The sequence below is a fragment of the Lissotriton helveticus genome, chromosome 5_1 (genome assembly GCF_964261635.1).
Source record: "Lissotriton helveticus chromosome 5_1, aLisHel1.1, whole genome shotgun sequence".
NCBI classification, from domain to species: Eukaryota; Metazoa; Chordata; class Amphibia; order Caudata; family Salamandridae; genus Lissotriton; species Lissotriton helveticus.
Window position 1 is genome coordinate 1,093,261,192 of NC_136065.1, and position 23,001 is coordinate 1,093,284,192.

The 23,001-nt window shown below is 44.0% G+C and overlaps 1 protein-coding gene and 1 long non-coding RNA gene across 4 annotated transcripts in view; one reads left to right on the forward strand and one right to left on the reverse strand.

Moving 5' to 3' along the window:
* Window positions 1-23,001, forward strand: part of LOC144755145 (uncharacterized) — a 188,720-nt gene that overhangs the window by 60,425 nt on the left and 105,294 nt on the right. The gene's annotated exons all lie outside the window — the stretch shown is intronic.
* Window positions 1-23,001, reverse strand: part of LOC144755144 (calcium homeostasis modulator protein 2-like) — a 106,938-nt gene that overhangs the window by 45,878 nt on the left and 38,059 nt on the right. Inside the window, exons 1-2 of one of the 2 annotated variants that reach the window (XM_078643700.1) lie at window positions 11,801-11,974; window positions 10,628-11,220 (exon numbers count right to left, since the gene is read on the reverse strand). In XM_078643700.1, coding sequence (XP_078499826.1) covers window positions 10,628-11,170 — 543 coding nt within the window. In that variant the 5' untranslated portion in view covers window positions 11,171-11,220; window positions 11,801-11,974. Of the gene's footprint in view, window positions 1-10,627; window positions 11,221-11,800; window positions 11,975-23,001 lie in introns of those variants that run through there. The other variant, XM_078643701.1, reaches the window with a different exon arrangement.

Sequence of the window (23,001 nt, forward strand, 5' to 3'; positions counted from 1 at the left end):
AGTGAGTACATATGTTACTATATGTATGAGTGGGTGTGTGAGTAACTGTTTGGGTGAGTGACTGTATGGGTGATTGGTGAGTAGCTGTATAGGTGACTAATTCAGTGTATATGTTGCTGTATGGGTGTAGGAGTGGGTATGTAAGGTTCTTTACGACTGGATGTGTGGGTGGCTGGATTGGTCAGAGAGTAGGTGCCTGAGTGGCTGTATGTATGAGTTAGTGGTTGCACACGCGAGTTGATGTGTGAGTGACTGTATGGATCAGTGAGTAGGTGTGTGTGTTTGTATGGAGCTGTGAATAGGTATGTCAGTGGTTGTGTATGAGATGTTGTATGGCAGTGTGAATGGGTGTGAATGGTGCTGTGGATGATGTCATCAGTGATGCCCTTTGAGACGTCATCAGTGATATCACTAACCGTGTCTTGAGTGATGTAATACATAAGGTGATGAGCAGTGCATTGCGGGGGCATACGTTATAGTTAGTCCAGGTAACTATAACTGCTGAATTTCTATGGTTTTGTCGGAGTGAAATATGAGCCCAACTAGAACATCCTCCAATCTTTGTTACATATGAGTGTGCAGGCTTCCGAAGAAGCAGGACACGCTCTGCTCTCTGTTTCAAGGCTTTCATTTAGTGCCCTGTATTCGTCCCAAAATAATTTATCGGCCCAGAGCAACGCCTCTGAAACAACCCAGTTTCCTTCCAGTATCTGGCGATTCATTCCTGATACAAAGTTTCTATCATGCGCTCCCGTGAACAACACTGCAGCGGTTCGCAGGCCCTTGCCCCAATTGATGCTGTCAAAACCGCCTAAATACCCAATTCAGCTTGCTCACCTACTGTATGTCCTGAAGATGATCTCGAATAATTGAGATCGAAACGCCGTGGACCCCCTACAGCATGAACTCCTGTCACTCTGTAAACATTTTCTGAGAAGTTCTTACTATTGTTGTCAATGCAATGTCTTCATTTTAATATCACCCTCACTTTTCACGTCACGCTTATTGTCACTTACTGTGTGAGCACCTGAATACTATTGTTTTGGAAATAAATACCTGTCATAAACTGACCTACATGTCCCTCTGTATATTACTTACCGCTCCCTTAAAGAATTAACGTCCTACTCTTAAACGCAGTGCCCCCCCACAGGATCACTTTTGAATGGACCATTGTTTTCCCAAAACGCCTTACCACACCAGTTTCACATATTGGGGTACCCTTGTTTTTAGGTCTCGCTTAGCGAGGCAGCGCATGTGCTGCTCGCTTGCGAGATCTGTTGTCGGTGATTTTTCTTCCGAAGTGGGACAGGAGATGTGCACGCATACGGACAGGAGATGTGCATGCGTACGGGTCATGTGCACGCGTACGGGTCGCAGCATTTCAGCACAACGTGCTTTTGCTTTTTCTGGTTATTTAAATGTATGCCGCTGTGTTTCCACAGACTGCGTCTTTATTATTCTTTTCTTTTCAGTGTCATCACCAGTACTGTACAATATTCCAAAAACAACCCTTTTTAGCAGTGCGTTAAAAATTGAAGCAGCGTAGAGTGCCAACGACAGAAAAAGTTAATGTATATTTACGATTTTTGTAACAAAATTAAATTTAAAACTCTTATTTTACCAGTTACTGCACTAATAGCAACTACTGAAGAGCTTATCTTCTTTTCACAGTTAATTGACAATGGTAAAAAAAAACATTGTGTTGCATTAAGTGTACAATGAAAACAGTGGATGGGCAAAGTTTGCAACGTCAATTACACATTTCCTCAAGTACAACTCTTGCTGATTTTGAAACTAGGCTGCATTTCCCATCCTCATATGCCCACAATTGCCTGCTTTAAATGAATTAAGAAATATGTTTCATTAAGGCAAAAAATGAGAAAAGTTAAAGCCCAAGGCTTGCAGTGTTTCGATTCCACCCCGTGCTTTTCCACACATTTCCCAGGCACCGTTTGCCATTGTCTGCACTGCACGCTGTTTCCATGGAATTATTAATTGTATTGGCTACAGGTCCGCGGTCCCCAGTTATCAGTCCTCGCAGCGGGGTAGCAGCTCATTACTAATCTTTTATGTTTAGCTGGGCCATCTGGTGTTTAAAACTCCCACTCAGAAAGGGAGCACAAATTTCAAAACAAGCATTTGCAATGCAACAGGTCTCGCATTCATCCGAGTTTAAGCTATTAGCACTGTAAATGACAATGCCTTTTATTTATGTTTTGGGTTTTAAAACATAAATAAAACGCATTGTCAATTACACTACTAATAGCTTAAACTCTTGCAAATGTGAGACCTATTGCATTGCAAATGCTTGTTCTATATTACTTCAAAGATCCACTAAGCTCAATCTAGGAAGGTCTTTCAATGACCTGGCCGTCACCAGGTCATTGACTGGGCCACAATTTCAGTGGCCTCCTTAGATGCATCAAAAGCCTTTGACTTAGTAGACTGGTAATTTCTGTTTCAGAAACAGAAAAAGATGAGGTTTGGCGCCCGCTTCCTGTCCTGGTCAGATTGTACAACAACCCAAAGAGGCTCAATGGTGCCCAGTCCAGGGCCTTTCCTACTTATTGAGGACAATGCATGGTTGCTCTCTGTCACTGTACTAGATGCCTTTGTGATAAAGCCACTGGCATAGTGGATAAGAAGGGATGTTCACATAAGAGGGTGGATATAGGTTAAATACTGTGCTGAATACATTTCGCTGTACTTGAAAGACATGCTGATATCCATAGCAAGCCCATGGGAATCCCCTGTCAGGCTTAAATAAATATTGATGCATATGAGTTGGTACTCAGAGGCAGTAGCAGCTGCTATTTGGGAGTAGTGGTGGTGTGAGAGGGGGTGGGGGTTAAAAAAAATGAAAAGGAAACAAAAAGAACCTTTGACTTACCTGCTGCCCTCTTCGGATGAAGCAGGAAGCACACAGGCTCCCAGACTCCCCTAAGCCAATCACAACGCTGCTGCCATCAGTATGACATCAGTGTCGTGAATGGTCTGAGCGGCCTGGTTCGGTGCTCAGGCAGGTAGTGGGAACCTGTGTATTTTCTCCACTCATCTGTGCAATAGAGGCAGGTGGAGAACATGCTAAGTGCGCATGACTGTTTGACCGGTTCTGGAAGGTCGGCAAATCCGTGATGCACACTTAGAAAGTGCCCATCACTCTTTCCCATGCTCTGTGGGCAGCCTAGTCCCACCCTGCTCCGCACCTACAGAGCCAGTACTGAAAAATAAAATGAAAATAACATGGTCTTATTATCATTATATTTGTAATGTGGGGTGATGCTCCTCTGCCTTAGAGGAGGAGCCGCTGCTTCTCAGAGGACCTTCAAGACTTCAAATGACACTGTAAACGGGTAGAATAAAAATACAGAGCCAGGCACGAAAACACCAACAGAACCACCTACAAGGCTGCACTCAGACTCTACCACTTGTAACTGAGAGACGCCAAGAAAACAGCGCTAGCTGAACACATTAAAGGGAGCTTCAACAGCAGCAAGGAGAGCTTCTCAATCATCAAGGACTTCACCACGCCCTTGGTCTCAGTCCACAACATCACCCCTCCCAAGAACTCTGAAAGAACCTATCAGACTTCTTCTACAGCGAAATCGCATACATCTACAGCAACTTCGCACACCAACCAAACCACAGCGATCGCATCGTAAGCCTGCCCATGACAAACCAAGACTGTATCCTGACAGAATGGTAAACTCTCACCAGAGAAGACACAGCAACCTTGGAGCATCACCGATCAGAACGGCCTTCACCCACATCATCAACATTTCCATCACATCCACCACATTCCTGGAAGACTGGAAACAAGAATGCCCTCCTCAAGAAGCTGTCTGCCAAACCAATCCACCTAAGCAACTTCTGTCCTATCTCCCTGCTCCCCTACCCAGCCAAAGTGATAGAGAAGGCCATCAACAAGCAACTCAACTCGAACACCACCATCTACTGGGCAACACTCAAATCCCGATTCAGAAAAAAAAAAACAGCACCCATCGCAGCCACAAATGACAGTGGACCATCCCGGACCGAGGAGAAACAGTGGCCCTCATCTTGCTCGACTTCTCTGCAGCATTGAACACCGTATCCAAAAACACACTCATTAGAAGACTCTACGAACTCAGCACCCGAAAAACCTGCACTCAAATGGATCTGCTCCTTCCTCGGGAAGAACCCAAAAGGTCAGGCTGCTACCTTTCACGTCATTGACCCACAGCCTGATCTGTGGAGTCCCACAGGGTTCGTTTATCTGCCCTACCCTGTTCAACAGCTACATAACTCCACTTGCTAACATAATCCAATCCCAAGACATCCTCCTGATTTCCTTAACTGACCACACCCAACTCATGGTTGTATGACAATCCATCGTAGTGAATCACATCGCGGTAATTAACATCGCCGTCACTACATCGCAAACGCAGTCACATCAGCCGTTTTAGCATCGCACGATGTAGCAACGCAAATGCGGCCATGCAATAGGATCGCATGTCACATCGCGCGACTTTACATCGCGCGACATGACAACGCGATGGTTTAGCCCGCAGCAAAAGGTGAGTTTTTGCCTGTGCTAATATTTATTTACCTGTCATCCCTGCCGCCTGCTTAAGTGGCCCCTTGAAATGACTGCCAAAGAAGTGTCCTTTCTGTAAGTGCATTATCCGGGGCACGGCTGCTCGGTAATTTCCCGCGCTGCTCTGAGTGCACCCAGTTCCTCAGGATTTAGATTGTAATCTTGACCCTCTTGACCCTCGCTGAATGCACTGCCACACTTAGCCTGCACATTTTTTTTTTATGTATACATATCTCACAGAGCTTTCGAATGCACACTTACCTTGCATAGCTTTTGGTATTCCCATCTGCTTTTAAAGCAGCCTGAATACATATTTCCTCCACACAAGTCAGGATGAATGACTGTTTTTCCCACTACTAGTAATGAAGCCAATGTTCAAAGCTGTGAATGCACGCCTGTACCACATGCACACTTTTCTGAATGTGCCCCTTTGTGTCATCAAAATACACATCGACCCGTCCCTTGTAGGTCTGTGTAGACATGTGATCCCTCTAGACTTCCAAATAAACACATGCCTGTCACAACCTTGTAAGTGTGTTTCTCACACGCCTCGCACATATATGTTGCTGAAATCGCATCAGTCAAACACACAGATCAGTATACTTCCGCTCATAGATTTGTTGCACACAACCCTGAGTACATGCAACCCCACGGAGCTCTGGATGCTAACTTGCCCCTCACAGCTTTGCCTGCGTGACTCTCATATCTATGAATGCACTCATCACGCCCTAGACACAATTCTTAGTGTACGCGCCACACACTCATACACGCAGCTCTGAATATACATCGGCGCCTTACAGTCAGAACACACAACTGGCGTACATACATATTTTAATACGCCCCTTCCCTCAAAGTGTTGAATGCACAATTGCTCATCAGAATTCTGATTGTACTCTTGTCCCTACAGTACAGCAAATGCTTTTCTCTTACGCAATGCTTTATGTCGCAGCCCTTATTCAAAGGGTGTAGGGGGTGGAAGCTTCAGATTTTCCTGCTATCACGCCGGCATATAATGTCAAAATACATAATAGGACAAGCAGGACACATGCGAGGGGATAAAGGGGCAGTTGAAAGGGAGACGAATGCATATTGATAGTTAGCAAGTGAGAAAAATCACAATATTTAGCAAAATAACCACCATTTTTAAAGACTTTCAAAGCAAAGAGGGTGTGTGTGCTTTTTTGTCTGCGTTTTTGTAAAAAATTCCTTGTGAAATCCCAAAGACACCTCACCATACCTGAAAGCCCTTTTACCCAACAATTTACCTGAAAGTACATTTATTATGAGGGTGTAACACCCAAACACCCATCCTGAAGCTACTCCCCTGCTTAGTCCATCAAATCACAGTGAGTATAGACTGATCGCTACGCTAAACTTGCTTCTCCTCATAGCCGTTCATAATCCATAAAATGTACATGGACTAGATTGCGTGCTTCATGAAACACAGAAGTTAAAGTATGTTAGGAAAAACTACTAGCCATCTTCATTTCCTAGGTGTTATGCAGGGCTTCCTGGAGAGTTTTTTAAGATTACCCCAATGAGCTTAGATCAGTTTTTTTATTTGTGATAATATAATGAGACTTTGTACTGTGCTTGACCATGTCCAGCACAACACGCACAATTCCGTTCAATGTACAGAAAAAAACTTAATTTCCATTTTATGAACACAATTCGGCTCGTACATAATTTTAGGAACACAATTCTGCTCCTATATCATCTTGCTATGAGTGGAGGCTCGAACTCCGTCAGACCACATGTCTCTTAAATAAACAAACGCCCGGTAAGAAATGCCCCAAACAAACAAAAGTCTCTCCTTAAATAAACAAAATGTCTTACATTTTCATATGTTTCGAGTCCAAAGAAAATGCGATTCGGTGTCTGTGTCAAAAGTCTCTAACGATGTACTTTCGAATGTACAGAAAAAAACTTAATTTCGTACTTAATTTTAGGAACACAATTCTGCTCCTATATCATCTTGCTATGAGTGGAGGCTCGAACTCCGTCAGACCACATGTCTCTTAAATAAACAAACGCCCGGTAAAGAAATGCCCCAAACAAACAAAAGTCTCTCCTTAAATAAACAAAATGTCTTACATTTTCATATGTTTCGAGTCCAAAGAAAATGCGATTCGGTGTCTGTGTCAAAAGTCTCTAACGATGTACTTTCGAGTTCCGATGTAATGGTGTACTTTCGAGTTCCGATGTAATGGTTAACGATCTACGAGGAAATGCGATGCACTTGCATGCGTCCTGATGCCATGCGATGTATTGTCGTGCACGATGTAACAGCAGCGATGCACTGTCAGCGCGATGCGATATATCCGGTGTAAGTGCTGCTTCCCCCAACTCATCCTCTCCCTGACAGACAAGACAACCACCACCAGAGTCAATTTCAAATAGCATGATCAGAATGGATGAGAAGCATCTGCTTGAACCTCATTTCTGACAATATTGAAGCACTAAGGACCTTCCAGTGGGACACCCCAAGTGGCCAACAGAGCTAGGATCTACACCAATACTAACTGACCACGCCATAAATCTGGGGATAATCCTGGACGACAAGCTCAGCATGACAGAATAAGTCAGCGCAGTGAGCGCTGCCTAATTCTGCTTTCTAGGTATGCTCTGAAAGATCTTCAAGTGGCTGCCACAGAACACCAGCCTCATCTTCACGCAAGCACACATCACAGGCAGACTTGACTATGGCAACACACTCTACGCCAGAATCTCAAAGCAGCCTACACAGGCTTCAGACTATCCAGAATGCTGTTGAAAGACTCATACTCAACCTCCCACACAACACTCACATCTCACCCCACCTCAGAAAGCTCCATTGGCTCCCCATTCGCAAAGGCAGCCAGTTTACACTCTTCAGGCACACATACAAAGCCTTGCTCAACACTGGGCCAGGCTACCTGAACAGTCGCAAACACTTTCACCTACCTGTCAGAACCTACGCTCAGCCTCTATCTCACTAGCAAACACCCTTGCATTCACAAAAGTAAAGCAAGAGGTTGCTTGTTATCCTACATCGCACCCAAAACAAGGAATAACCTTTCACTACACATCAGAGCCTCCACCTCAATTCTGGAGTTCTGCAAGAAGCTGAAAACCTGGCTACTGGGATAACTCTATAAGGAACTTACGCCCACACCCCTGCTCAAGCGCCTGGATACCCTCAAAGGAGATAAGTAAGTTTTACTAATCGACACAACATAACATATGAAAAGGAAAAGGCATCAACTGGGATACATCATTACTGTTCCCCATAAGATGCTAGAAACCAAGCAGATTGCTTCCCTTTGCCGCTAAGGGCCACATGCAACAAGCAATTTTGCGTTCGCAAATGGCTGTTTGGGAACGCAAAAAATGCTTTTTAAATGTAACAAACCCTATTTTGCGATTCGAATAGCAGAATGGGTTTGCGATTCGGTATTTGGAAGGCTTATGTTTAGGGTTTCCCTTCCAAATACCGAATCGCTGCGGTATGTATTAATGTTTTGTGACCTTGAATGCGGTCGCTAACCATTTACATTCATTCCCTTTGTAAATGTTCATAAAAGCATTTTATAAGATCAGGCAGTGATCCCACGGACCACTGCCTGCTCTTAAAAAATGAAAGGAAAACTTTTCATTTTATTTTTTGTAAAGCATCCAGTTTTCCTTTAAGGAAAATGGGCTGCTGGACCAAAAAAAAATTGCTTTATTTAAAAGCAACCACAGACATGGTGGTCTGCTGATCTCAGCAGGCCAGCATCCCTGTCATTTTTTTGATTCCTAATAGGTCGCAAATTGCGACCTACCTCATTATTAAGGTGGGTAATTTGCAACCTAATAGGAATCGCAGAAAGTGTACACTTTATACATGCCATTTTGCGATTTCCGAATTGCGAATCGCAAGGATTCACAAATAAGGAATCGCAAAACGGTTTAAAAAATACATCTGGCCCTTAGAGTACAATACAAACACTTTACCAAGTTAAGAATGCGGATATCCATATCTATTACACTAATAATCTCAAACCATGTCTATTGGCATTTTAAATGACAATGTTTTTTATTTTTGTTTGTTTGCAGTGGAGTGATGATTTAGGGACGGCACGGGAGAGTAAGTGATGGGCGAACTGGTGTTAATGTACAGCGCTTTTATACCTAAAATCTACATTGAAACATGTGTGCCTTAAAAAAATGTATCCATTATGTTTATTTTTTTTTAAGGGACACAGTTTAATAATCTACTTCTGAGCAGTTCAGTGTTTATAGAGTAAAAAAAGTGCACAGTATACCATATTACAAGCTTTTACAGCAAGCCCATTTGCAACCGCTCTGACAGTAGGATTTTATTGTGAAAGAGGATGTCACTTGACAACTCCGGATCGCTAAAGCTGTATTTTAAAGGCACAGGCAAATGGGAGGAGCGCACCAGGAGGACACCACACCAGATAAAAAGATAAAGGTATGGTGAGCTGGTGACGATTGGAAAGGCACATAGAATGTTGTGAAAGTTGAAAACGGTGAGCCGGGCAGAACAAAAGAAGGGTGTGCGGCCGCCATTGTTAAAGTTAAAGCGCTGGGCTGCAAAAAATAAACAGATAATGTTTGCCAAGTTGAATACGGGAGCCATGCAGAACAAAAAGAAGGCGCATGGCTGCCAATGTTAAAGTTAGAGCGTGGCATGGTACGCTGCAAAAAATAAAAAGATGTTTTACAAGTGGAATACGGCGCTGCCATTGTTAAAGTGAAAGCCCGGCATGGGCGCAACAAAATAAAAAGATAATGTTTTAATGTAGGCACACTTACTAAGCTGCACACATTAATCAACAGAAAATGAAAAAAAAGACTTCAATTACAGGAACAACATGTTGGTGAAGTGCGTAGCTGTCCTGTCGTGCCGTCAACGCCAGCTACGACGACGAAGTCAGTAGCAATAAAGTGCTCTGAAACTCTAAATGAAACATACAGACTAAGATCACATGTAACTGTAGTCCTAATGGGAGGTTACAACAGTAGAAAAGGAGGGACTATTTCAGAAATTCGCCAAAGGAAAAAAAGCATTTCCAAAAGACAGTCAAAGGAGCCAATTAAAAACCATGGGTGGAACATGGGAGGAGCTTAACACCCATATTCTAAATACAGCATGTCTTGAAGAGACAGCACAAGTGTTGCCTAAGCGACCTAAAAACTGTGATTGAACAGTGGCAAAGTGGTGCTTCATATGCATGGAGCCATGCCCCCATGCAATGAAGAAAAGCCACCTTCAGATCATGCTGGCACACAAACAAATCACAAGGGGCCGCACAAGCGTCTGTAGCCCCTTCTGTATAACCAAAGGACCCCGGGAGAGCTGAAAGCAGGCACACACACATGGTCCATGTGGTAAGAAAGAGTACTCCCAATTGATTTGAGGTCCAGAGGGGGGAGAAACAAACCAAGCAAAGAAGTACACAACCTCAAATATGGACCTATATTCCTTTTAACATTGAATAAATCTTTAAAGTGTTAGAAGCGGATGCCAAAGAGGAAAACTTCACAATATTATGAAAACATTATGAAAGCATCCGCTTCTAACACTTTAAAGATTTATTCAATGTTAAAAGGAATATAGGTCCATATTTGAGGTTGTGTACTTCTTTACACACACATGGTCCACCCAAGGGTCACTTGTGTAATACGGCCCCAGGACTATATACTTGATAACAAGTCATTTTAAAGGGCTCTACTTTCCCCACAACTCTGTCAGGAGAGAAATTATGATAAAGGTGTCATACAAATAAATTATTCTTTATTGACTTTCAGTTATAGGGTGTTTTAGACATGTTGTGACTCCAGAGGCATAATACCTGCTACGATAGCACCTTATAGAGAAACAGGGGCAAGGACATGCATGCATAGTTTCAAAACATGATGGGCTTTACTGCCATAAATCACAAATGGATCTGAAGAAGCAACCAAATCAGAGTACTGAGTTATTATAGAATGCAGTGAATCTATTTGAGTCGAAAGGCCTTTACACCAATGTGGACTTTAAAAGACAAATAGAAAATGTATTACCTGAGATTCAAATTTTAACCTTCTAATTACTTCCTCCTTAAATTGTACGACTTCAGCAGGGATTTCCTTACAAGGAAACTTCGCCATTGTCTCTGGGCCATTACCAGATGGAAAATTTGGCAAGGTGGAAGGATCGACAAATTCGCTCAGGGCGCAGACGTAGGCATCACCTTGGAGAAGTGAAATGACAGACCAGGTGATTGGGGCCACAATGGCCTGTCCAATAATGGACCCGAACAGTAGGAAATTGCTGGGAGATTTGCAGATTTTGAACCATCTCCGCCGACATTCTGCCACTAGGTTCCAGGTGTGGTTGTTCAGAATCACACCGCCAAGGAACAGCGCCAGGACAGGAACTCCAATGGCCGCCAGTCCATAGAGGTAGTTTCTCTCTTTCGCACAGGGGCAGTTGAAGGCAAGGAATGAGTACAGTTGTTGGCTGCCTAGGGTACCCAAAGCCACCAAGCTATTAAAAATGACCACATCTTTGTTCTTAAAAATCAAGGCGAGGAATTTGAGATTTTCTGAAATCACAGAAGACATGTCTTATGGTGTTACCTGTACCAATATCCAGTGTATAAAAGAAGAGATCTCTGAAACAAAGAAAGAAAACAATTATTATCAAAAGCTCAGGACGCTGAAAATTCAATGAACTTGCACATCCATTTCAAGAGTATCCTGCATTTTGCATATTATCTTGTGACTTCGGTTGATTTCTGCCAACTACATTTCCTGCACCCTAGTAAATTCATGCACTGCACAGCTCAACATGCCACCAACGGGATTTTTTTAAATGGTTTAACGAGTATAAAACAGACAATGGGGCGCTGGTTTGAGCCAAATCAACAGTAATCTATAGATGTGCAAGTAAGTAATCCATTGACACTAGCGGCAATAGGAGATAAATCACCAAGAAAAAATGATCATATCTTAATATCAGCATTGAAGAGGGTCACTCCCAGTGTACATAAAGGAAACGTCGTGTATGTTGTTAGGGAAATGCATGCCACTGCTCGCTATACGGGTAGTCAGTCCATTAGCATCGTTTTTGTTTAGTAATATTACAAATAGTAGATGGGGTAAGCATTCAATACATTCACAAACATGCTCTCGGCAACAAAACATTTCCTCTTCACAAAATATAAGCGCACGGACTGTACATCGGGACCTTACCCTGCTCATATCACCAGTTTCCGTTATCTTCAGTTAAATATGACAGCTAAAATGACCGTCCTAAGAGTTTGCCAAACAACTCAAGACTGACAAATATATTCCTGGAAAACAACCCTCCCTCCCGTGGAGACAATACTCTATTCAAGCCCAACCCCGCCAATCCGAAGGAGCGCGTGGATGTATCGCCTCGGGGGCGGGGCCTCTCTTTCTTCGGCCTGTCTCCTCCCCGCCCCTCCCCCAGCGCTGAAGGATGTAGCAGCTCGCTGCTGATGGGGGTGCTGCTGAAGATGCAGCTCTTGCCGGCAGAAGCAGGAAGTCCGGCAGACACACTGCAGATCAAATCCATTTAAAACGAACCACTTTCCCACGATCTGCAGCTCGCAGACCGCTGCCCTATTACTTGCAGCTTACATGCCTTTGCATTGTGCTGCGGGCGCCCTGGCGTTAAAGGGAAGCATGTAGCTACCATTATTACCACAATTCAAAGTGCTTTGAGATGAGCAGCTAAAACCTGGTGATCACCAAACTTCGTAACCGCAGCTGTCTGTTTCCCGGAACTCGAAGGCATCTTACTGTTGGAAATGAAAAACAAGCATTTGCAATGCAATAGGTCTCACATTTTTTAGAATTAGAGCTATTGGCGTTGTAAATGGCAATGTCTTTTAACTATGACTATGGAAGTGCCTTCTTCCCAGTGTGTTCTGGCAGTTTGAGTGTTTACCATTTATTGCAGTATTATCCTTGTACCTGTGTATGGTACCCTTTTGTAACTTGCACACATCACTTTTCTCTTGTAATTCACTGTATGCTACCTCTCACCTTTTGTTTGCTTTAGATACTTGCACAAGTGCCACCATTGCCTACGTAACGTTTGTTCTTGTGCTGGAGTGTCTGCCATTTATTGCAGTATTATACCTCTACTTGTACTTTGTACGATTTTGTAACCTGCACACATATCACTTTTTTCTCCTGTAATGTACCGAATGCTGCCTCATGTATTTTGGTTGCTCACTATTGTCACTTTTGATTCATGTAACTTAACGTTTGCTTTTGTAATTTGTTCACTTGTAATTTTTCTTCTCATGTATCATTACTGTTCCTTTTGTGAAGCGCTCTGACACCTTCGGGTAAAGTCCGCGCTATATAAAATCGCATAAATAAATAAATATGTGTTTTGGTTTGGAGGGTAGTGTGTGACGGATCCTCCGCTAAGGCGAAAGAGTGTTGCCCCACTGCTTTTCAGCAGCATAAATAAAGGAAAAATAAAACAATAACTCAATGTTATGATTTTCTTTTTCGTTGCTGCGGCAGGTTTGTGGGGCGGGGCTGCTCTGCTCACAGAGAAGGGGCAGGAGTGGTAGGCACTATGTAAGTGTGTGTTAATGTTTGTCTGTCTGTCTCGGGCTGGCCAAACCATCATGCGCAATTTGCATGTCTCCACCCAGGCTGCATTACAGCCTGGGTGGAGAACATGCCCAGGCTTCCAGTCCCTGTCTGAACGCCGAACCATGGCGCTCAGACCAATCACAATGCTGCAAGGCTTAGGGGTGCTTCCTGTCCTGACGTGACTTGGAGGAGAGACAGAGGAAGGACACAGTGATAAGGTGTTTTTTTCCCTTTTTTTATACCACCCGCCTCGCCACCTCTGATCCATGCCAGCCGCCACTGAGTGGATGTATGAACAGAGATGCAGCTGCAGCACTGTCTAGAGCAGTGGTTCCCAAACTTTTAAGTCTGGAGGACCCCCATTTAGTCACCACTGGAAGCCGGGGACCCCCAGGCAATTGTAGGATTTAATTTTCAAACATTACAGTAATTCGGAAAAAAATAAACACACGTGTGCACACAAAACAAATACTCTAATTTTAGGGGCATATTTACACGCCCCTATCACCATGGGAACATCCATTTTTGTGATGTTCCCGTGGCGATAGGGGCTTCGCCATATTTACACTGCAGCTTTAATCCACTTAATGTGGCTTAGCGCTGCCTTGTAATTAAGCCCCACTTTCACGCAATGCTTAGCGTGAAAAGGCTGGGCAGTGGGAGTTGCGGCGGTTGTTCCACCCCAACACCCATTCATTTTGACGCTGCCTTCTATTTACAAGGGCAGCGTAAATAGGAGGCAGCACCAAGATTAAGACCATGGAAAACCAGGTCTTAACTTGGCGAAACGTTGAGAAATGCGTTATTTCTCCTCGATTTTGCTTTTCCCCATGGAAAAATCAAAACACCTTGGATTGTTTATGTTCAGGAAGGTGGCCCTTCCAGCACATAAACAATCTTTAAAAAAAAATACATTTTGTAACTTCCATGTGTGCTGCATTAGGCAGCACACATAGAAGTGACAAAACGGCATTTCAAAATTGTTCATGTGCAGGAAGTGGGAACTTCCTGCACATAAACAATCTTCCCCTGCACGCAGACACCCTTGCACTATGGTGCAAGGGTGCCTGCATTGGCACTACACCGCTAAGTGTAGCACCAGTGAAGGGGGAAACACAAGGCTGCACCATATTCTTGTAAATATGGTGCAGCCGTGCGTTTCTAAAGTGGCGAACCAAGGAGGTTAACGGCATGCTCTGCCAGTTCTATTGTAAATATCCCCTTAGTATTTTATATTGAAAGAAATTGCAAACAAAAACATTTTAATGGGTAGGTTGGTGCTGCATCTCCAAGACTAACTTTTGAATGGTTGCTTTTATTTTGTAGTACGAGGCTCCCGCCAAGGCCAGACTGGAAACCCAAAGCAGCCCTGGCAAATGTTCTCATACTAGTCCCTATGTGGTGCACATCAAGTGCAGTGACAGAGCCCGTCCACTACAAAGGGGGCTTTGGGAGGCTCGCCCCCCCCAAAAAATGTAGGAAACAATGGTGCAGTCTAAACAACATTTATAATTATATAATAATTTGTATTCGCTTTTAAAGAATAGTAAATGAAGACCTAACTGTGCATCATGATACGACAATCTTTGTTGGGGTTCTTCAATGATTCCCTTATTATCACCCTCCAGCAGGGCCTCTCATCTCTCCATAGCCCCTCTGTCACATGTATTTCATTTGTTTTATAGCATCTCTCATACCATTGTAGGATGTCAAAGCACTTTACATCACACACATATAGACAATGAATCATACGTGAAAATCAGTGTATAGAAAATGGTACATAAGGCAAAGGGGACTACAAGGTGTAGGATTCACATATCATTCATGCTGCTAGGCATTTTTAAAGAGTGTTTGGTCTGGTGAAGCACAAACTAAGAATTCAGAACATAACACAGAAGTTAGCATTGACTTTAACATTAAAAATGATTTCCACCCAAATAAACCTTTTTAACAGCATCCAGATAGTTATAAATTGGGAAAAAAACATAAGTTACTAACTTGTACCATGCAGTTTGCAAGCAGGTCTTTGATGAGAGTTTATAGGTCACTGTGCTAGATTACGATTGCCCCTTATGAATTGCACATTACCAAAAGAATGTCTGTGACAAAAGCAGAAACCCACTGACCTATTCACATAAAATACTGTTTTTTAAAATGCATGGTACACGTTCTTTGGAGTAGGCATATTAGCCCTCTGTGCTACATAAGATAAGTCAAAGCTGCCACTGGACAGAACTTTCAACTCTCTCCAGCAGATACATTAATCACTGGCATTTTCATGACACTTTTATTGTTGCTCAAACTGCTCAAACTGCTAATTTTACCGGGAACTTTGCAGTGCTTTTCAAACTGCTGCCTGGGGACCCCCTGGGAATGTGCCACGGACCCCTGGGGGCCCTCGGACCACAGTTTGGGAAACACTGGTCTAGAGGACTAAGAATGAGGAATTACCACTGGGAACAGAGACACAGCTGCACCTTTGCCTAGAGGACTTAGATTGGAGGGATTGTCACTGGTACCAGGTAAGTAGCTAGCAGCACTGCCTAGAGGACTTAGAATGAGGAAATACAAATGAGACCAGAGAAGCAGCTAGCAGCACTGTCTGGAGGACTGAGAATTAGGAATTACCACTGGGAACACAGACTTAGCTACAGCACTGCCTAGAAGACTTGAAATGGGGGAGTTACTGCCAAGGCCAGAGAAGCAGCTAGCAGAACTGTCTAGACGAATAAGAATGAGGAATTACCACTGGAAGCAGAGACAAAGCGGCAGCACTGTCTGGAGGACTTAGAATGAGAAATTACTACTGGGGCCAGAGAAGAAGCTAGCAGCACTGTCTAGAGGAATTAGAACCACGGAATTACCAATCAGACTAGTGAAGCGGGTAGCAGCACTGTCAAGAAGACTTAGAATGGGGAATTACCGATGCAACCAGAGAAGCAGCTAACAGCACTGTCTAGAGGACTCAGAATGAGGAATTACCGATGCGACCAGAGAAGCAGCTAGCAGCACTAGCTAAAGGACTTAGAATGAGGAATTACTGACCGGATCAGAGAAGCAGCTAGTAGCACAGCCTAGAGGACTCAGAATGAGGAATTACTGCTGGGACTAGAGAAGTAGCACTCAGTGTTTTGAAAAATACCCCTCACACACCAAAAGGCCCCTTGGTGTCATGCTTCATCATCGGGGTCTTCGCACCCCTCTATCGGGATGCGGCGTGCTGCGACCTACGACTACGCGGGAGCACTAATAGTAAAGACTATGTGTGGTGTTGGTGTGTGGGGTGTCTTAGGTTAAGTGAGTGGTGGGATGTGGTGAAAAATTAAAAAATACCTGGCGCATGAGTTTGAGGAAAAATTTATTCTGAACTCTGGCTGGTATTATTAAAAGAAGTGCAGAATGAGGTCAGGGCTGTTATATTAGGAAACAGGGCCTCTGGTGTGCGTTGTCGACATGTTTCGGAGCCAAGCTCCTTCTTCAGGACGGGGGCACAACCTCCCCACCTTACTCACGTTTTTCTAAAATTAAAAAGTGTATTATACAGAAAAGTGACGAAAAAATAGGCTAAGTGTGCCTACAGCGGTCTGCTACAAGTACAATGACCTGCAGAAAGACAAAAAGGAGAAAACAACATTGGTTACCCTTGTAGCGGGTAGTTCAAGCAGGTGCAGTCACCTGGAACCTCACCATTATGCTTGTTTTAAAGCCTGTGGAAGGAAAAGGACTCACACAACATACAACATAGAACACACATGTACTGGTACTTAGAGTTATTGTTGGTCCTACTTTTGAAGCTTTCTTTTTTTGCCTCATGAGCATAGAGGACGTCTGGGGTGTTGCTATTGTTGCAATCTATTGGGAAGAATGATGCAAGATTTAATAACTCATTCTTACTCACTTTGGTTTTAGGACGATGGTCTTAATTGATCAGACTGTGGATTACTCACGATTACAGGACGCTATGGACACCGTCTACCCCCACACGCTGCTCCGCTGGTTCTGAATGGTAGACCAGTGGTCATGCTATTTATACCCTGTTTCTTAATGGTCGGAAGTAACTGTGTTTCCTAACATGGGTGTTCCGCTTCATGTTAATTGACAAATGCCCATGTTTGGAACGTCCGTTAATTAGCCTCGCGCATGTCTCTCCGTCATGTAATGACATGGCATAGACGTCTGGTGATTCTCCCCGTCGGCGCATGGTAACTGATCACTCGCGCATGCGCACGCCAGTGATAAATGGCGCATGCGCGATCGCTTTTGTCATTTCTGACAGACACTGATTGTCGCGCATGCGCTTCTTGTATTACGGCGGTCCTTTCAGTACTGTCTGCGCTTTCAATGGGGCAATATCCTTCCTATTGAAGCCGGTTCGTAAAACTTCAGTTTCTTGGTCTCAGAAGTATCCCGATTGAGTACATTCAGACAATATGGTTGTGGTCGCGCTCTGTTTATCTGCTTAGTTATAATAGTCTTCAATTTCGGGGATATTTATTAATTGAAGTCCTATTTTTGACATATGTGAAAGACCGTTTCACCGGTCATTGGTCATTGGTCAATTGGGTCCACGGTACATCATCATTAAGCCCAATTATATGGGTTCCAAGCCTGAAAACCCATCTCTGTTCCTTCTGGAAGAGCCCAGCTTCAGAGGGTAGTTGCTCAATGATTGTCCAGTTTAGGTCATTTACGCAGTGTCCAGCCGTTAGGTAGTGAGTTGCCATTTTCGTTGTGCTCTTTTTACAGCGTACATTGCTCTTATGTTCGTTCATTCTTATTTTGACGGCCCTCGTTGTCATACCAACATACTCAAGGTTGCAGGGACATTTGATCAGATATACTACGTTTTTAGTATTGCAATTTGAAAACTTCCTTTGCTCCCAGGTGGTTCCATTACGGAAGAAAAGTTTTTTGCTTTTCTTGGTCAGGTGGCAGCTACTGCAGTTTCCACAGGGAAAATGGCCCTGGACGTCAACAGATGGTTGCATAACAGTTGTTTTTGATTTTGGTCTTGTGTGTACCAATATGTCTCTTAGGTTACGCCCTCTTCGGTGTGCAAACATAGGTTTTTCAAAGTTTAGGTTGCCACAGGTTAGTATCCTCCAGTGTTTATTCACAATTTTTGATACTTCGTTGGACATGGTGTTAAAAGTTGTCACACATATAGGTCTTTTATTCTCCTTTGCTTCTGTGGTTCGGTCCTCCAGTAGGGCCTCTCTGTTGTTATTCGTAGCTCTTTTTAGACCTTTTGCAATGATTCTCTTGGGGTACTCTCGTTGCTTTAGCTTCTCACTCAGGTCTTTCGCCTGTGATTTGAAATTGGACATATTTGTGCAGTTACGTCTCAGACGTAAAAATTGTCCATAAGGCAAGTTCTCACGCAAGTGCCTGGGGTGAAAGCTGTCGTATCTTAGCAGACAGTTTCTCGATGTTGGCTTGAAATGGGTAGTGGTTTTTAGACCCCCATCTTCTGCATAGATATTTAGATCAAGGAAAACTAATAGGTTGGATGACATGGTACTGGTGAATTTGAGGAAGGTATTTTGGTTGTTCAGCCATATTTGGAATTCCTCCGCGGAGTGTCGGTCACCTTCCCAGATGACTAGGACGTCATCTATGTACCTCCTCCAGCATTTTATGTTTGCTCTGTATGGATTTCGTTCATTGAGAATTTTAGTGGTCTCTAGGTGATGTACATAGAGCCCCGCCAGGCTCGGCGCAAAGGTGCTACCCATGCTGGTTCCATGGCACTGTTGGTAGATCGTGGTCTTGTATTGAAAGAAGTTTTTTTCTAGGGCCAGTGAGATGCACTCAAGAACCAGTCCTCGTGGTGTTTGGTACTTCCATTGTTTTGAGAACAAGACTTCTTCAATGATCATGAGTGTTTCGTCATGGGGAAGGCTTGTATAAAGACTTTCGACGTCCAGGCTAATTAAGAGTTGACTGCCCGGGTCGAAGGGTATGTCCTGTAGGAGTTGTAATACCGCTTTAGTGTCTTTGAGGTAGGTGTTAGTAGATTGTACTAGAGGGCGCAGGAAAGCGTCTGCGAATTTTGACAGTGGTTCTAGGATTGAACCGATCCCTGATACTATCGGTCTTCCAGGGGGATTGGTGAGGTTTTTGTGAATTTTCGGGATGCTGTAAAAATACGGTATCCGCGGTTTTTTCTGCTCCAAAAATTCGCCCTCTTTCTTGCTCAACCAATCGTGTGCTAGGCCTTCTTCGATCATCCCTCCAATCTTAATTCTCAGGTTCTCTGTTGGATCCTGTTGTAGGATCATGTAATTGCGTCTATCAGACAATAGTCTTAAACATTCACTGTCGTAGGCCTCGGCAGTTTGTAGGACGATGGCTCCGCCTTTGTCTGCTGGCTTTATTATGATATTAGTGTCCTCAGATAGCGATTTTAGGGCTTGTTGTTCCTCCTTTGTTGTGTTATGAAAAATTCTGGTAGACGACACATCCAGTTTGTTGACTTCTGTCATGATAGCTTTTTCATAGGCCAATAGCTCTAAGGGGACCAAGGGATCTGGTGGAGTGAAGGTAGATTTGGGTCTAAGGCCGGTATCGGTTCTCAGAACTGGTGATGGTCTTTCCATGAAGTAGGCTTGTAGTTTCAATTTGCGTATGAATTCCTGCATCTCAATGTTCATCTTGAAGATATCAGGTCTCTGTGTAGGAACAAAGCCTAGGCCTTTGTTTAACACCTGGGTTTGTAGACTCGTTAGTAGTGTTGGAGTGAGATTGACCACTAAGTCCCTCTCTGGTTGCTGGACGACGGTTGGTTGGGTAGGGATCCCGTCATGCTCCTGGTTTGTCGGGGGTTTCCTTGGTTCGGGTCCTCCCATGTGACGTTGTTTCCCTTCCGGTTTCTTCCCCGTGGTCCCGGGCGCGTGCCTAAAAAAGGCTGTGGGTCATAGAAAGCACCATCAAAATCCTGGTTCCATTGTGGATACCCCTGAGCATTAGCTGTTGGGCCAAACTGGAAAGGGGTGAACGGTGGGGGACCCATGTATTGTGGAAATTGAGGGTACCCTCTCCATCCCCGTTGTCTCGGGAACTGTTGTCTTTTTTGTCTCCAACCGCCTCGGTTTTGGCGGTACCTTTGGCCATTACCTGAGTTAGAGCCGGTTGAGCTGTCTGACCCATCACTGTCTATGTCGCTGTTTTGGTTCTTGTGCACATAATCAGCTTTTGTGTATGGATAGGCTCCTTCCGGTGTGAATTTATCTTTATCCTTTTTAAGTTTGCTGAACTTGCTTTGTTTCAGGGTGTATTCGAACTCCGTCATCTGTTGGTTAAGTTCATCAAGTTTTATTTTGAGGTCGGCAGGTGAGATGTAAGTGCTTAGTTGTACCTCAATTTTTTGAATTTCAATTTTTAATTCTTGTGTTATTCTGGCCGCTGTTTTTACAATGAGGACTAACCAGTCTCTGGTGCAGTGCCAGGAGATCAGGGACCACTCTTTTTTAAACTGGGCATCAGACTGGAATATAAATGGTTCAGTTTTGACGATCAGACCCGGTGGGCCCATTTTATTCCGGAGGTACTCTGTCATTAGTAGACCATGTAGTGCTGCTTTGATTTGGTTACGTCTTAGGTTTACTATTTCATTCCAATCATTAATATTAGGACCTGTTTCTGGGTTGCTGAGGCCCTCAAATGGGTTGATGGCTGTGAGAATTCTGTCGATCTCGTCGACCCCAAACGTGAGGCCATGTTCATCCTCCATTGTAAAGACCGCTGATGTAAGTACCTAATGTGTGATACTATGTGTGTGAGTATGAGAGTAAGGCTCCCGCAGCTGTGCGCTGCCTGTACTGAGTCAAAAACAAAGAAGGATTGGATTCTTTGTGTTTATCTAAGTATCCCAGTGGAGCAAGAATCCAGTCGTTTCGCTCTACCTCCCTTCTTTGTTTTTGACTCAGTACAGGCAGCGCACAGCTGCGGGAGCCTTACTCTCATACTCACACACATAGTATCACACATTAGGTACTTACATCAGCGGTCTTTACAATGGAGGATGAACATGGCCTCACGTTTGGGGTCGACGAGATCGACAGAATTCTCACAGCCATCAACCCATTTGAGGGCCTCAGCAACCCAGAAACAGGTCCTAATATTAATGATTGGAATGAAATAGTAAACCTAAGACGTAACCAAATCAAAGCAGCACTACATGGTCTACTAATGACAGAGTACCTCCGGAATAAAATGGGCCCACCGGGTCTGATCGTCAAAACTGAACCATTTATATTCCAGTCTGATGCCCAGTTTAAAAAAGAGTGGTCCCTGATCTCCTGGCACTGCACCAGAGACTGGTTAGTCCTCATTGTAAAAACAGCGGCCAGAATAACACAAGAATTAAAAATTGAAATTCAAAAAATTGAGGTACAACTAAGCACTTACATCTCACCTGCCGACCTCAAAATAAAACTTGATGAACTTAACCAACAGATGACGGAGTTCGAATACACCCTGAAACAAAGCAAGTTCAGCAAACTTAAAAAGGATAAAGATAAATTCACACCGGAAGGAGCCTATCCATACACAAAAGCTGATTATGTGCACAAGAACCAAAACAGCGACATAGACAGTGATGGGTCAGACAGCTCAACCGGCTCTAACTCAGGTAATGGCCAAAGGTACCGCCAAAACCGAGGCGGTTGGAGACAAAAAAGACAACAGTTCCCGAGACAACGGGGATGGAGAGGGTACCCTCAATTTCCACAATACATGGGTCCCCCACCGTTCACCCCTTTCCAGTTTGGCCCAACAGCTAATGCTCAGGGGTATCCACAATGGAACCAGGATTTTGATGGTGCTTTCTATGACCCACAGCCTTTTTTAGGCACGCGCCCGGGACCACGGGGAAGAAACCGGAAGGGAAACAACGTCACATGGGAGGACCCGAACCAAGGAAACCCCCGACAAACCAGGAGCATGACGGGATCCCTACCCAACCAACCGTCGTCCAGCAACCAGAGAGGGACTTAGTGGTCAATCTCACTCCAACACTACTAACGAGTCTACAAACCCAGGTGTTAAACAAAGGCCTAGGCTTTGTTCCTACACAGAGACCTGATATCTTCAAGATGAACATTGAGATGCAGGAATTCATACGCAAATTGAAACTACAAGCCTACTTCATGGAAAGACCATCACCAGTTCTGAGAACCGATACCGGCCTTAGACCCAAATCTACCTTCACTCCACCAGATCCCTTGGTCCCCTTAGAGCTATTGGCCTATGAAAAAGCTATCATGACAGAAGTCAACAAACTGGATGTGTCGTCTACCAGAATTTTTCATAACACAACAAAGGAGGAACAACAAGCCCTAAAATCGCTATCTGAGGACACTAATATCATAATAAAGCCAGCAGACAAAGGCGGAGCCATCGTCCTACAAACTGCCGAGGCCTACGACAGTGAATGTTTAAGACTATTGTCTGATAGACGCAATTACATGATCCTACAACAGGATCCAACAGAGAACCTGAGAATTAAGATTGGAGGGATGATCGAAGAAGGCCTAGCACACGATTGGTTGAGCAAGAAAGAGGGCGAATTTTTGGAGCAGAAAAAACCGCGGATACCGTATTTTTACAGCATCCCGAAAATTCACAAAAACCTCACCAATCCCCCTGGAAGACCGATAGTATCAGGGATCGGTTCAATCCTAGAACCACTGTCAAAATTCGCAGACGCTTTCCTGCGCCCTCTAGTACAATCTACTAACACCTACCTCAAAGACACTAAAGCGGTATTACAACTCCTACAGGACATACCCTTCGACCCGGGCAGTCAACTCTTA